General features: G+C 40.2%; 1 protein-coding gene across 2 annotated transcripts in view; it reads left to right on the top strand.

Annotated features, from left to right (window-relative positions):
• LOC107319538 (inter-alpha-trypsin inhibitor heavy chain H3) overlaps window positions 1-13,134 on the top strand; it is a 14,751-nt gene extending 1,617 nt beyond the window's left edge. The window contains exons 3-21 of one of the 2 annotated variants that reach the window (XM_085517242.1): window positions 768-934; window positions 2,029-2,133; window positions 2,553-2,715; window positions 3,568-3,678; window positions 4,284-4,409; window positions 4,925-5,041; window positions 5,630-5,798; window positions 6,046-6,171; window positions 6,400-6,581; window positions 6,937-7,122; window positions 7,726-7,865; window positions 8,208-8,359; window positions 9,698-9,724; window positions 9,945-9,995; window positions 10,591-10,704; window positions 11,286-11,490; window positions 11,730-11,902; window positions 12,485-12,596; window positions 12,685-13,134. In XM_085517242.1, coding sequence (XP_085373368.1) covers window positions 768-934; window positions 2,029-2,133; window positions 2,553-2,715; window positions 3,568-3,678; window positions 4,284-4,409; window positions 4,925-5,041; window positions 5,630-5,798; window positions 6,046-6,171; window positions 6,400-6,581; window positions 6,937-7,122; window positions 7,726-7,865; window positions 8,208-8,359; window positions 9,698-9,724; window positions 9,945-9,995; window positions 10,591-10,704; window positions 11,286-11,490; window positions 11,730-11,902; window positions 12,485-12,596; window positions 12,685-12,814 — 2,556 coding nt within the window. In that variant the 3' untranslated portion in view covers window positions 12,815-13,134. Of the gene's footprint in view, window positions 1-767; window positions 935-2,028; window positions 2,134-2,552; window positions 2,716-3,567; window positions 3,679-4,283; window positions 4,410-4,924; window positions 5,042-5,629; window positions 5,799-6,045; window positions 6,172-6,399; window positions 6,582-6,936; window positions 7,123-7,725; window positions 7,866-8,207; window positions 8,360-8,932; window positions 9,564-9,697; window positions 9,725-9,944; window positions 9,996-10,590; window positions 10,705-11,285; window positions 11,491-11,729; window positions 11,903-12,484; window positions 12,597-12,684 lie in introns of those variants that run through there. The other variant, XM_085517241.1, reaches the window with a different exon arrangement.

Raw genomic sequence — 13,134 nt, 5'->3', positions numbered from 1 at the left:
AAGGAAGTCAAGAGACGGCATCTCTGAGGCTGATTCCACTTGGCAGCTCGATGCCACTTCAGCAGTGCTTAACATGCTTTGATATGGGGGGCAGAACCTCTCAATCAGCCGCCAGAGATCAGGCCTAGCACAAAAATCACAAGTTCTTTCCACTGCTGATTGTGTTGCAATCAGAGCTTGTTATTGCAGAGCTGCCTAAAGAGGCACACGTGCTGCTGCCTATGTTTTCCTGCAGTCCCCAGTAACCTTACTCCTGAGCATTCAAAGTAAATAAGTCATACCCAACTCATTTCATTTCTTAAACAGGAATGAGCCTCAGTTGTGCAGAAACTGAGGATAACAAAATGGAATTTGAAACCCATCTGGAACTGGTTAGATCTATTTTTATACAGGATGACTCCTTCCATCCCTGCCCTGGGGGACAGCCACTCGGTTGATACCAGCAGTCACGAGTGCAGTGAGGCTGCAGCACATTGCTGGCGCTGACTCCAACCAAAACAAAAGTCTCAGTCTCAGTAGAGAGAAAAAGCAATTCTTACAGCAGCATCACCTTTGCAGGGTGGTAATATTTTGTAGTTTCAACTCACAGCAGTAACTGTATCAGTTCTGTGGACACCCAAGGAAGCATCACTATGCCCCAGGTCTTACAATTTAAGTCTTCAGGTTTCACTTCGGAATGATAGTCATTTCTTTCTATAAAATCATGGCTGATTAATACAGACATCAGTATAACAGCTAGCTCTGTTCTTTCATTTTTCAATGCACAGGTTGTCAACGGGATAGAAATCTATAGAATGAAGATTGATAGTAAAGTAACTTCCCGATTTGCCCGCAATGTCATCACCAGTCGAGCCGTCAATCGAGGAGATGCACACAAAGAAGTCTTCTTCGATGTCGAGCTCCCTAAGACAGCCTTCATCACCAACTTCAGCATGTGTGTAATTTTTATAATACTGTAAGAGTAACCAAGGCAAAAATGTTCAGTTTTGATTTGCTGTTTGGTAGATACCTATATGTGTCTTGAGTAATTTTCTGGCTCTGTTAACTTCACATGCAAGATACCTGGGGGTAGGCAAACACTGGTACACCTATAGAAAAAGTGACTGATGTTCAGTTATTTCTCTTTGGACGTCAGGGAACTGGAGATCCTCTCCATGGATACAGTCACCTTTTCAGAAATAGAACTTATAGTGCTCTGCTGTTATCAAACCCCAGAAGTTCCATTATGTAATTGGCATTCCATTACCATAATTGGCATTACAGCTTAATTTCTTCCTTCATTTTGAAATAGTGCTCAAATGAGAGATAGGAAATTGAGGAGGATGTTCCTTACATTTGTATCTTTAGTTGTAATAATGCAATTTTCACACCTTTATTAGGTTTCAGCTTAAATGTGTTCATCTCAGCTAATCACATTATTCTGTGTTATTTTCAGGGAAAAAGGAAAAGAAACAGATGCCTTTAGGGCACAGTCACTCTAAGCTGTTCTAGAACTTTTATTTTAGGATGAGATTCGTCTCATGTGAAAAATGCTTATTTATTGGTGCAAGTTGTCTATGGATGGAATTTTCAGCTGTAGACACCTGCATTTGGACAGATGAGTCTCATCCGGAGGGCCATCCTGCTGTGAGATGAGATGAGATAGATGAGATGGGATGGGATGGGATGAGATGAGACCAGACAAGATGAGATGATCAGGCTACTAAAGTGCAGGTGTAAGTAGTGTTGCTATCAGCCTAGTTTTAGTCTAATTCACTTTCAAGGAAAAAAGTAAGTCAGACTCCCTTCAATACTAAACACTGAGCTCTTCATTCCAGGTAAAGCCTCTGGAAAGACTAGTTTATTTGCGCTTCATTGCTTGTGCTCTAATCTTGGCAACTGCAGGTTCCTGAAAATGCTCTTGGGCAAACCAATTAATAAACAGAGATTATATATATTCTACAATTATATAATATATTCTAGGCCTATAATAACTTTTCATGTATCAGCACAAGCCAGTCAGATAACAAGGCACTTTTTCACCTGCAGGACAATTGACGGCACCACTTATCCTGGAAATATAAAAGAAAAAGAAGCTGCCAAACAACAATATGAGAAAGCTGTTTCGAAGGGACAGACTGCTGGTCTTGTCAAGTAAGAATGACATCTGGTGTGGCTTCCATGCCATTAACCTGTAGCAAATTGTGAGGTTCATAATATCCTGCTCTAGTATATTTCTGAAGTTTGTTTTGTTATAGGATCAAAGAACAAATATCATTAATCTAGAGTTATTTTAGCATAAATTGTAAAGAAGGAAATAGTTTCTGGCAGCTAGTATCTGCAGCCAAGAAAAGAAAGTCTCTGCATCGTTCACTTAATATGTGTGGCCAGTTCCTGCATAAAACTCCTAGGAGAACCTGAATAAACTCTATGCTGTTTGACTGTGACTTTAGCAACAGATCAAAATTCCCATCTTTGTTGTACTCCTTTTTGAAAATTATGCTGCACCAACCAAATCCAAGCAAGAAATATTGTGAAAGAGGATAATCTTTTTCTTCCCCACTTAAACATAGGGCTTCGGGAAGGAAAACTGAAAAATTCACTGTTTCAGTCAACATTGCAGCAGGCAGTAAAGTCACTTTTGAACTCACATATGAAGAACTACTGAAGAGACACTTTGGAAAATACGAGATGTTCATCAAAGTAAAACCGAAGCAACTCGTCAAAGATTTTGAGGTAGATGTCAAATTTAATACTGCAGTTTAAGAGGTCATGAGATTCTGTACATCTGTTGAAAGTGGAGTACCATGGTCATTGCCACTGGCTGACAGCTGAGCTAAAGGCCCTGATGATATTTTCTAATGAACCATGTGGATGGGGGGTCCCTGCCAATATGATTTACTGCAGGTTTTGATTTGTAGGCTTCTGAGTTAGCTCAGCTACTAAGCCTACTTAGTGACATACAGAAAACTGAAAAGCTATTAAGATATTTTGGAGAAAAATAGCTTTTATAAATGCCTTTGTAGCATAAACTAATATGCCTTTCTCAAATCGCTATAAAAATATGTTGTGCTAAATTACAGTGATACATATCTTGCATTCTAGAATGCTGTGGCTTTTGTGTGCTAAAACTTGTCTTTGATGGCTCCTACCTGCTTTGTTAAGACCCAGCTTTACCCACAAAACGCTGAGTAAAAATCATTACAAATCTCCGTATCTGTATGCTTGTAAAGCATTATTCCAAGCATACTAAGAGAAAAGGCAATCTGAAATATTCATCAGAGTTGGCTGTGACTCACAGCTGATGACTGGATTATATTTTTGGAGGACTTAGGTATTTATCTGACATTTGACAGCGTTCCACTAACCACTTCACTAACCATTTCTGTAGAGCTATATTTCTTTATAATTTGGTTTTTAAGCTCTATGTAGAAAAAGACATGTTGGACTGCTGCTATTAATTACAAAAATAAACTTGTTTTTCTTACAAGAAAATCCCTACTTCATTTCCTTCAGATCCTCCTGCAAATGTCTAAGTTGATATATTGTGGGATAGCCAACAAAGATAATTTTCAATTCATATTTCAGATTGAAATAAATATCTTTGAGCCACAAGGTATCAGTGAGCTGGAAGCAGAAGGAACATTCATCACCAATGATCTGCAAAATGTCATAAAGAAAACTTTCTCACATAAAAAGGTACAGCAACACCTTCCATATTTCATTTGCTATGGTTATGACTCTGAAATACTATCAATGCAAAAGTGTTGTAGTCACTAGCAATGAAAGTGAGAGGCTAAAAATTGGGTAAATAAAGACTTCTCTGTGCAAATTAACTCTGAATTCCAAGCTGGGAAGCTGAAGGCCATCACCATGCAGTTGGGAAGACACTTGCAGCTACTAGCATGGAACTGCACCTTTATCCCATAACAGCACTTGGAAGCTTGGATACCAACTGGACTGTATGCTGTGGAAGAATGAAGTCAATAACAAGTAGTTTTCCCATGTATGAAAGTGGCAGAAGTCCTAACACACAGACTGCTCAACGGTCCTATCAGAAGTATCATTCGGAGCGGAGAGCTGGAAGGAAGATGAGGAAGAAAACATATGAAGAGAGTTATAGGCAGCAAACTTGAGCTATTAGTTATTTGTACAAATATACTAATATCTAACCGTATAGAGCAGGTCATCCTTATGTCCATGAATCTAAATAGACCAGCTTTGCAAAATTAGAAATTTATTTGTGCTCTGTAGAAAGTTTTCAGCTATTAAGATTCAGATCTAAAGAAGTTTCTTATTTTCAGGGACATATCTCTTTCAAGCCAACTCTTGATCAACAGCGAACCTGTGAAAACTGCTCACAATCCCTCTTGGACGGTGATTTAATTGTTAAATACGATGTGAAGAGAACAACTCCAGATAATCTGCAGGTAATTTTGCAGATAAATAGCTGGCAGTTTTGCATTGTTGAATGGGTTTTTCTTTCACAGATAAATGTTAAGGAGTAGCGAAGGCCACTTGTTCCCTAAAGGGCAGCAAGCTGGCTGTGACAGCACAACTTCACTAGCTAGGAGTCCAGTCCCCAGGATACCTAAGCAAGGCAGACCCAGAGATGGTGTTTGAATTCAGCCAAGAGTCCAGCTCGTCAGGCAGATTTGTCAGGTTGTGCTGTGAAGTCAGACTACAGAGTGGGTTCCAAATCAGTCAATGGACAGATGGGAGCAGGCACAGTTGTGACACTGCTAGAGACAGGCATAAGTCAAGCACATTCAGGCTTAAACTTAAACAACACTCCTGGGCTCATGGGTGGAGGTGAGACTAGTAAGGATTTGTTAGTCTCCTCAGGGGGTAGAGGGTAAATAAAAGTACTTTCAATTTTATCAGTTTTATCTTTGTAATACACAAAAGCTACTGGTTTGCTGATATCTTATGTCCTTTTTTTCAGATTGTCAATGGCTACTTTGTGCACTTCTTTGCACCAACAAATCTTCCAAATTTGCCCAAGAACATTATTTTTATAATTGATATCAGTGGCTCAATGAGTGGAAGAGAAATAGAACAGGTAAGCTATTACATTACTTTAGAGTCTCAGTGAAAGATCCTCTGTTATTATGTAAAGACGACTTAGGGTGCATTTGGCTGCTGGAAGGGACCATGGGTGCATGGTCCCACATAACATCCTTCTCTCTAAATTGGAAAGATGTGGATTTGTCGGCTGGACTGTTCAATAAATGGGGAACTGGTTATGAGATCATTAGTAGAGAGTGGTGGTCAATAGTGAAATGTCCAGATGGAGATCAGTGATGAGTGGTGTCCCTTGGAGGTCAGTACTGGGACTGGTGTACTCTTATATTTTTACCATTGACACTGACAGTGGGATCAAGTGCACTCTCAGCAGTTTGCTGATGACAATAAGCTGTGTGATGCAGTCCACACACCTACGGGATGAGAGGCCATCCAAAGAGGCCTAGACAGGCTCAAGCAGTGAGCCACACTTGCTTATGAACCTTTCCACAAACCTGGAGCTACTTTATTTTCTCTGTGTAAAAGGAACAAAAGGAAAAAAGCACTGGAGAGATCAGTTATGTAAAACTGCAAGCACCCATTTCTTTAAAGTTGAACGATAAATTGCAATCTCTTCCTCTTACAGACAAGAGAAGCACTTCTAAAAATCTTAGATGATATTAAAGAAGATGACCACTTCAATTTCATACTGTTTGGTAGTGATGTACATACCTGGAAAGAAACACTAATCAAAGCCACTCCTGAAAATTTGGATGAAGCAAGAAAGTTTGTTCGGACCATTGACACTGAGGGCTGTGAGTACTTTACTTGCCATAAGTTGTTGCGTATGTTAATTCAGTCTGTGAACACAGTGCTGCCACATTTGCAACAGATGATGTGTTTTTATCCTTATGTTTGCAAAGCTCCGTTATTTTTGTATCTAAGCATCCCCTTGCTAGCAAACTCAAACTTTTCACTGTAATCAGGTTTTGTCAAATTCCCATGAAACATGGTCCATTATTTTGACTGTGCTGAAGCTCAATTTCTACGTCTACCTTACAGTGACAAATTTATATGGTGGTATGATGAAAGGAATTGATATGCTGAACGCTGCTCACGAAGGAAACCTTGTGCCCAAGAGAAGTGCTTCAATAATTATCATGTTAACAGATGGCCAACCAAATGTAGGTAAGTTTATGTTGGGTGAAATAACAGTGAATTAACTAACAAAACCCACTCAATTAAAATAGGCCATTATCTTTGACTTCTGCTTTTTTCTTTCTCATGATTGAAATGCTACTACACCAGCATCATCTGACCAAGAAATCTCTGATAATGCCTCTTAGGAAATCCAAACACAGCTAACCACATTTCATTTTATCTGTTTAAACTCAACCTTTTTCTGGTTAAATGTAGGCATATCAAATACCAATGACATTCAGACACATGTGAAAAAAGCCATTGAAGGAAAATATACTTTGTACAATCTTGGTTTCGGCTACGGTGTTGATTACAACTTCTTGGAAAAGATGGCACTGGAAAATAAGGGATTGGCCCGTCGGATTTATCCTGATTCTGATTCAGCCATACAACTCCAGGTACAGTAACCACAACTTAAGTTAGATGAGAGATGTGTTAATTCAGGTAAGTATCTTGTAAGTATCAGTAAGATCTTGGCGTCCCTCGTGATGAATGTCAATGGAACTCATCATCCTCAACACGTTTTCTTGGGTATTTTCCCTCTGTCTTAGTGAGACTGAAAAGTTGATGTGTCCTTTCTCATTTGCCTTACTGGTAGATTTTTAGGAGTTGTACTCTGAGATTTAACTGAATATTTACATATTTCTTCTAAAATACATTCTGAATTTTCACTGCTGAAATAGCACTGGTTACAGATCTATGCATGAATTAAAGAAAAAATGGTGGTTAAATATTTTCCTTTTTATCCTACAGGGTTTTTATGATGAGGTGTCCAATCCTATGCTCGTGGATGTGGAATTAAACTACCCAGAAAATGAAATTGCAGATGTAACTAAAAACAGTTTTAAGCATTTCTATGATGGGTCTGAGATTGTGGTGGCTGGGCGCTTTAGAGACATCAACCAAAACAGTCTGACAGTAGATGTGAAAGGCGAAGGTGTAAGTACGGATTTCTTTGACTATTTCCTTGCTATGCAGAGTATCCATATTCTGAGGTGGCAAAACTGAAAATAGTCACACGTATGTCTTCTCGTCAGTGAGAATCTGTATTGCTGCATATGTGAGAAAGTAAGTGCACTAAAGGCATTGCTTTTACAAGTTCCTTAGGCAAGTTACTCATCTGTCAGTTATACCTGGGTCAATCCAGAACAACTTTGCACGATGTGACTGAATAAGCTTTGCTAACTTATTTTGTCCTCTTTACTCTCTAAATATCCTACCCAGTTCTTTCAGGAGCCAAGCGTTCAGTGCCTGTAGGCAGTAGTCTTCATATTAAACAAGTTGCTATATATTATAAGAATCATTATCAAGATTCTTCAAGTCCTGAGTAGTCAAATTCTAATTAACCAAACATCATTTGAATTTGGAATGTGCATTATATCCCACAGCACACACTGCTGAGCTTTACAGAAGCTTAAAAATTCCTGGGCAAGTTCTTTGTTGGACCACAATGTTTTTCAATCTAGTAAGATTTTCAGATGTTAAGGTTTTGATTTTAGAAAATTCTGGGAGTCCCTGCCTTATTTTCCTTATTCCTAACAGGCTAACGATGCCCTGTCATTTACTACACAGCAAGATAAGGAGCAAACAGCTAAAGCCTTCCAAGAACAGGAATACATATTTGGAGATTTCATTGAAAGGCTTTGGGCTTATCTCACCATTGAGCAACTCCTGGAAAAACGGTAATTACACCAAGAATGATGAGTTCAGCGAAACCATTAAGCTGGGTGACTGGTCCAGCCTCTAGGATGGAAAGCTGCAATTCAGATCTATTTCCTTGTTTTTGCCCATCATCGCACCGAGATGCCGATAGGAAAGTATAAAGAACAGTAAGGAAAATCCCCACAACCTCAGCATTTGCCTTGCAGTTAGCAAATTAAGCGGTTTTAAATCATCATAAATGGAAAGCACAGCTTTGTCTTTTTAGCTGCAGAGATAAATTCTCTTTAAAAAAAAGTGCTTGGTTCAGAGTTCAGCGGGTAATTTGGCAATCCCTGGTGCTAGGAGCCTCTCCCTGTGTTCAGCATTGCAGCTAAAGGAGAAGAAAAGGAGAATCTTACAGCTGAAGCCCTGGATCTATCTCTGAAATACAACTTTGTGACACCGCTGACGTCCATGGTGGTAACCAAGCCAGAAGATGAAAATCAAGCAGCGATTGCTGACAAACCTACTGAAGGTGCAGATATTTTAAGTTTTATCAAAGTTGCTTTCATGTTCATCTAAAGAAAGTTTCGTGTGAGCGTAGATTTAAACACATGTCAAAAAAAATTGTTCTCTGTGCCTTGCATGTGTCTGGTTTCTGCAGAATTATTTTTCACTGCTAGTTCATACAGGGAAAATACCATAAATTCAAAATCAGGGTATTTAATATTTATATCTAAAATATTTCATGTCAAGGAAGTATCATTTCTAACCTCATAATTTATCCATACTTAATTTTGTTCACATCACTTTCTCCTTCATCGTTTATACACTTCTTAAAAGTAAATGTAGAAGCATCTTTCTGTGTGAAAAGAGAGCCAGGAGATCTCCCTCATGTGGAATATATCAGAGGTGATAATACCTGTAAAATATTTTTTAATGAACACATTCAGGCAGATTAGTCTGGATTCATAACTGCTACAAAATGCTGAGGACGTATGGTTGAATCTGACAGCTCAGCAAGTTTTGTTTTGTTTTTTTTGAATTGTACAATTGTAATTGTAATTCTCTCTTTTCCTCCCTCTTGCTTGTCCACTGATGGTAACAGCTGAAGGTACGTACATTTCTTATTAAATTCACCTATCACTGTTTAACTAATAGAGATAGATTTCCTGCATCACTTGATTTATTCCCCAATAACTGTATGAAAATATTGCATCATAGATTAAGATCGTTATAATTAGATCAAAAATGTTGGGGATTGAAAAGGTTGTGAACACCACTTTCAGTGTGGATCCTCAGAGCTGCAGTGTCCCACCAGCACGGAATTCAGGCCCTGTACAACTTACGCTGCTTTCCAGGGCACTGCTGGCTCACAGGTACCAGTGTGTAGACAAGTCTCCTCACAAAGATGCCTTCAGTGCTGCTGTGAATGCTGCTTCTTTGGCACAAATACCCATCTACAAACACTGCCCTGTAGTTCCAGATAAAGAAGAGAGCAAACATGTGGGAATGGGCGGATAAATCTTCCTGACATTGCAATATTAGAGCTTGGAACAAACACAAAGGAATTAGAAAAGGAGCAGATCACCCCAACCCCTCCCCGATCCCTTACAGGACCCTCAGAGAAGCAGTTTTGCTGTAGAGTGCATTGTGATTTCTGACCATGACACTGTGTTGGATTAGTTCACAGTTCGCTTTGTTGCAGTACAAAAACTGAATAAACGGTTGTGACTGTTTTTCTTTGTTAGAAGTGTTCAGAAATGCGGACATGGCTGCGAGGGTTTGGAGTTGGCTCTAATGGAGGGAGGGCAGCGGGACAGAATTTTGTTCATTCTTTCTACCTCTGAAATATTTTTTGTTTCATTCACAGCTCAGTCTGCCCCCATAGTTGCACAGGGTAAGTCATGAGGTTACAGAACAAACCTCTCTCTATCCTAAAGCTTTGCTTGATTCAAAAGGGACACACTGTCATCCCATTTAGTTTAAGAACTAGGATAACGCTAGCAATTTACCTAGCAGGTTAACTAGCTGACATTTTACATGTACTTTGCATATAGTGCATAAATATTCAATTTTGATGTTTTTCTAACAGCTTTTTTTCTTCCCGCATTCTGCAGCTTCACCAGTACACTACGTACATGCACCAAACCCTACCTGGTACACTAGTGGTAAGTTAGTTTTGGTTAGTTTCAGTTGTTTCTGTTTAGAAGGAAAACGTACGCGGGTGTTTAAATTGCACAACTCTCAGAGTTTTTAGATTATTTATTTCCACAAAAACAGCCTTTCCTTTTACCCTTAGAGGACTTGTACTTCTATTCACTTATTTAAATAGTGGAGTCACTGAGATTGTGTATGGTTATTTTCTTAGTCCTCTCCCCACTTCCTAGGCTTTGTGATGCTGGCTGCCTATTCTCCTGTCCTCATTAATAATTTCATCCTCAAAGATAAGCACTCATAGGTGCCCATTCTGATCCTGCAGTCCGTGTACCATATTTTGCAATGATGGAGGGTCACAGGATAAATGGCACATACCTGGAGAGTTATGGAGAAGAAGGTTGTAGTCCACTTTTGAGATGTGGTAGCAGCTTCCCTGGGACATCCCCACTCTGTCTGACAGCTGGGCTGGACTAAGCTAGGCATGTAACAGGAGACAGTTCCTGCTGGACCCTGCTATCAGTGGATCCATTACCACAGCTTTAAGTGTTCACGTGGAACTCTGAACTTGTGCATCACTATACAAATACCTGTGACTTGCCTTTACAGTTGATGGAGATCCACACTTCATTATATCCGTGCCACAAAAAGAAGATGCCATTTGTTTCAATATCAATGAAAACCCAGGTGCTGTGTTAAATTTGATAAATGACCCAGTTACAGGTGAGTTTATCACTTTAAAATGCAGTAAATCAGAACACTTCTATTGAAAAATCTCATTTTTAAAGGCTGCTTCTCCCTGTTTATATTGCATGAACTATTTTTTTCTGCAAAGTCAGAAGGAGCTCCTATTGCTGTGATAGGATATTGCCACTGTGGCTGTTTTCACTTCCTGGAATAAAATGAACTTTTAATTGTTTGAAAGTTCTCTGGGAGTTGAGAGATGTTGTTTGTCTCGGAAAGTAAAGGCAATAAAATAATCCTTAGTTTGCCATTTCATGGAGTACCTGGAAGAGAGATGGGCTGTTTGTACCCCCCACAGAAATACTGAGCCTTTATCAAGCAGGTGATGGCTCATTGCAGGTATCTACAGAGCAGCCTCCAGCTTTGTTCCCTTACTGGACTTTTGCACAAACGCGCTCAAGTCATTCTGAGCTGTTTTTCAGTTTTGGTTTGTTTGGTTGAGCTGTAGCTAAAACTAACACAACACTCCTTGACCTCAACTGATCCTCTGTGAAACAATACAAACTATCAACAACATGATTCTCTACTAAACAATACCTGATGTTTCCTTTCGACATTAGGCATCACAGTGAACGGAGAACTCATTGGTGACAAGAAAGTAAATAATGATGCAAAGATCCAAAATACGTATTTTGGAAAGCTCGGCATTGCAAACAAGCACCTGGACATAAAAGTGACAGTAACTCCTGAGAAGATCACCATTCAGAATGGGACTGAAAGGACAACTTGCACCTGGCTTGACTCGGTCACGTTGCAACAAGAAGGGTAATGGTTGCAGAAGGAGCCTATTGGATGCCTGGGTTATTGGTTACACTTTTTTCTTTTTTTTTCTTCTGGTTCCATCTTTTTTACTGAGCATGAGGTGCTACACTAAATCTCACTAACCTATCTGTGATTAACCGTGCTGTTATAGGAGCAGCTTTGATAGGAACACCTTTCTGTAACAGGCTTTTGCAGATGCCATTTAGTCTGAGTCTTGAACTGTCCTTTTTTCTTTCCCTCAGTTTAACCTTGATAGTTAACAAGAAGAAAAGCCTGGTGCTCTCAGTGGGCAGCGGTGCATCGTTTGTTATAGTTCTGCACCAAGTCTGGAAGAAGCATCCCCTCCACAGGGATTTCTTGGGGCTGTACACCTTGGGAAGTCACAGACTGTCTGCACAGACACACGGATTGTTAGGTATGAATTCACTGAGCGCTGTGAACGTTGTTGCTTGCCTTGGGGCGACATGGTTTGCAGACACCACCTTGTACCCGGCCTTTCTGAGCTGAGAAAGGGGAGAAAGTTGAGCCCGTGCTGATTGACTGTATTAAGATTTCTGAACGATGCTCTGGGCTCGGGCTTTGTGCACCATCTCTTCAATTCCTCTGCTGCTGCTGCAGACACTGACATCCGCTGTTCTCCCTCACGTCTTCAGGACTCTTCTGCCTTGCTAAGCCCACCCACAGGTTTGTTAATAACACAGAAGTTACTCTGCTTTGTTATTAACTGCAAGTAGAAGAGCTAGACAAGGAAAGTCCAATTTTACCTCACACTTGGGAGGTGGAACTCACATCCAGATGATACGCACAGAGTTCCACTTTGTAAGAAGTCAGTGGTTCCATGATCACACATACAGCTCTGCACAAAACTCGGTGTTTGCTTCTGCATTCAGAACCCGAGGGACTCGGTCAGCAGCAATGCAGGCATCCTGGGGACTCTGTTTGTTTTCTTTTGTATCTGCAACATACTTGAAATGTTAATTTTGGCTTCTATTTTTAGGGCAGTTTTTCCACCCCGTTGACTTTACCATACTTGAAATTCATCCTGGGGCTGATCCCAAGAAACCAGACGCCACAATGATATTTAAAAACAAGGAGCTGGTAGTGACAAGGTAAACAAAATAACCAAACCCTTAGAAAGGACGGCTCTGCTGACGTGTATGTTCTGCTCTGATTCTGGGGATGCGTTTTGCCTGGCAGGGGCTGGCAGAAGGACTACAGGAGGGATCCTGAGCACGGCACCGATATTCCTTGCTGGTTTGTTCATAACAACGGGGCTGGGCTAATAGACGGTGTTCACACAGACTACGTTGTTCCCAGTCTGTTTTAAACAGCGGCGCCTTGGGAAGCCTGATTCTGAAATAACAGAACTTCTCACTGCTGAAGAAGTGCTACAAGCCCAGAATCTCACCTCACACCACAGTGCCAGGATGGAACAGATTTGAATCTCAGGAGACAAATGGCAATTCTGCTTGTGTGCACAGATACCCCGATATCCCCAGCCCCCAACGTACCTCTGTGTTACTGCGTTAACTTACCCCATTAAAATTATAGCCTCAAATTTTGCAGGATTAAAAGAGAAATCTCCTTCCAGTTTGTAAATGATGGCTGAGTGTCAGGAGCAATTGAAATAAAAGCATCAGCATCCAA

Source organism: Coturnix japonica, chromosome 15 (genome assembly GCF_054131305.1).
Source record: "Coturnix japonica strain WE chromosome 15, WE-NBRP24, whole genome shotgun sequence".
Taxonomy (NCBI): Eukaryota; Metazoa; Chordata; class Aves; order Galliformes; family Phasianidae; genus Coturnix; species Coturnix japonica.
This window is presented reverse-complemented; position numbering and strand designations above follow the sequence as displayed.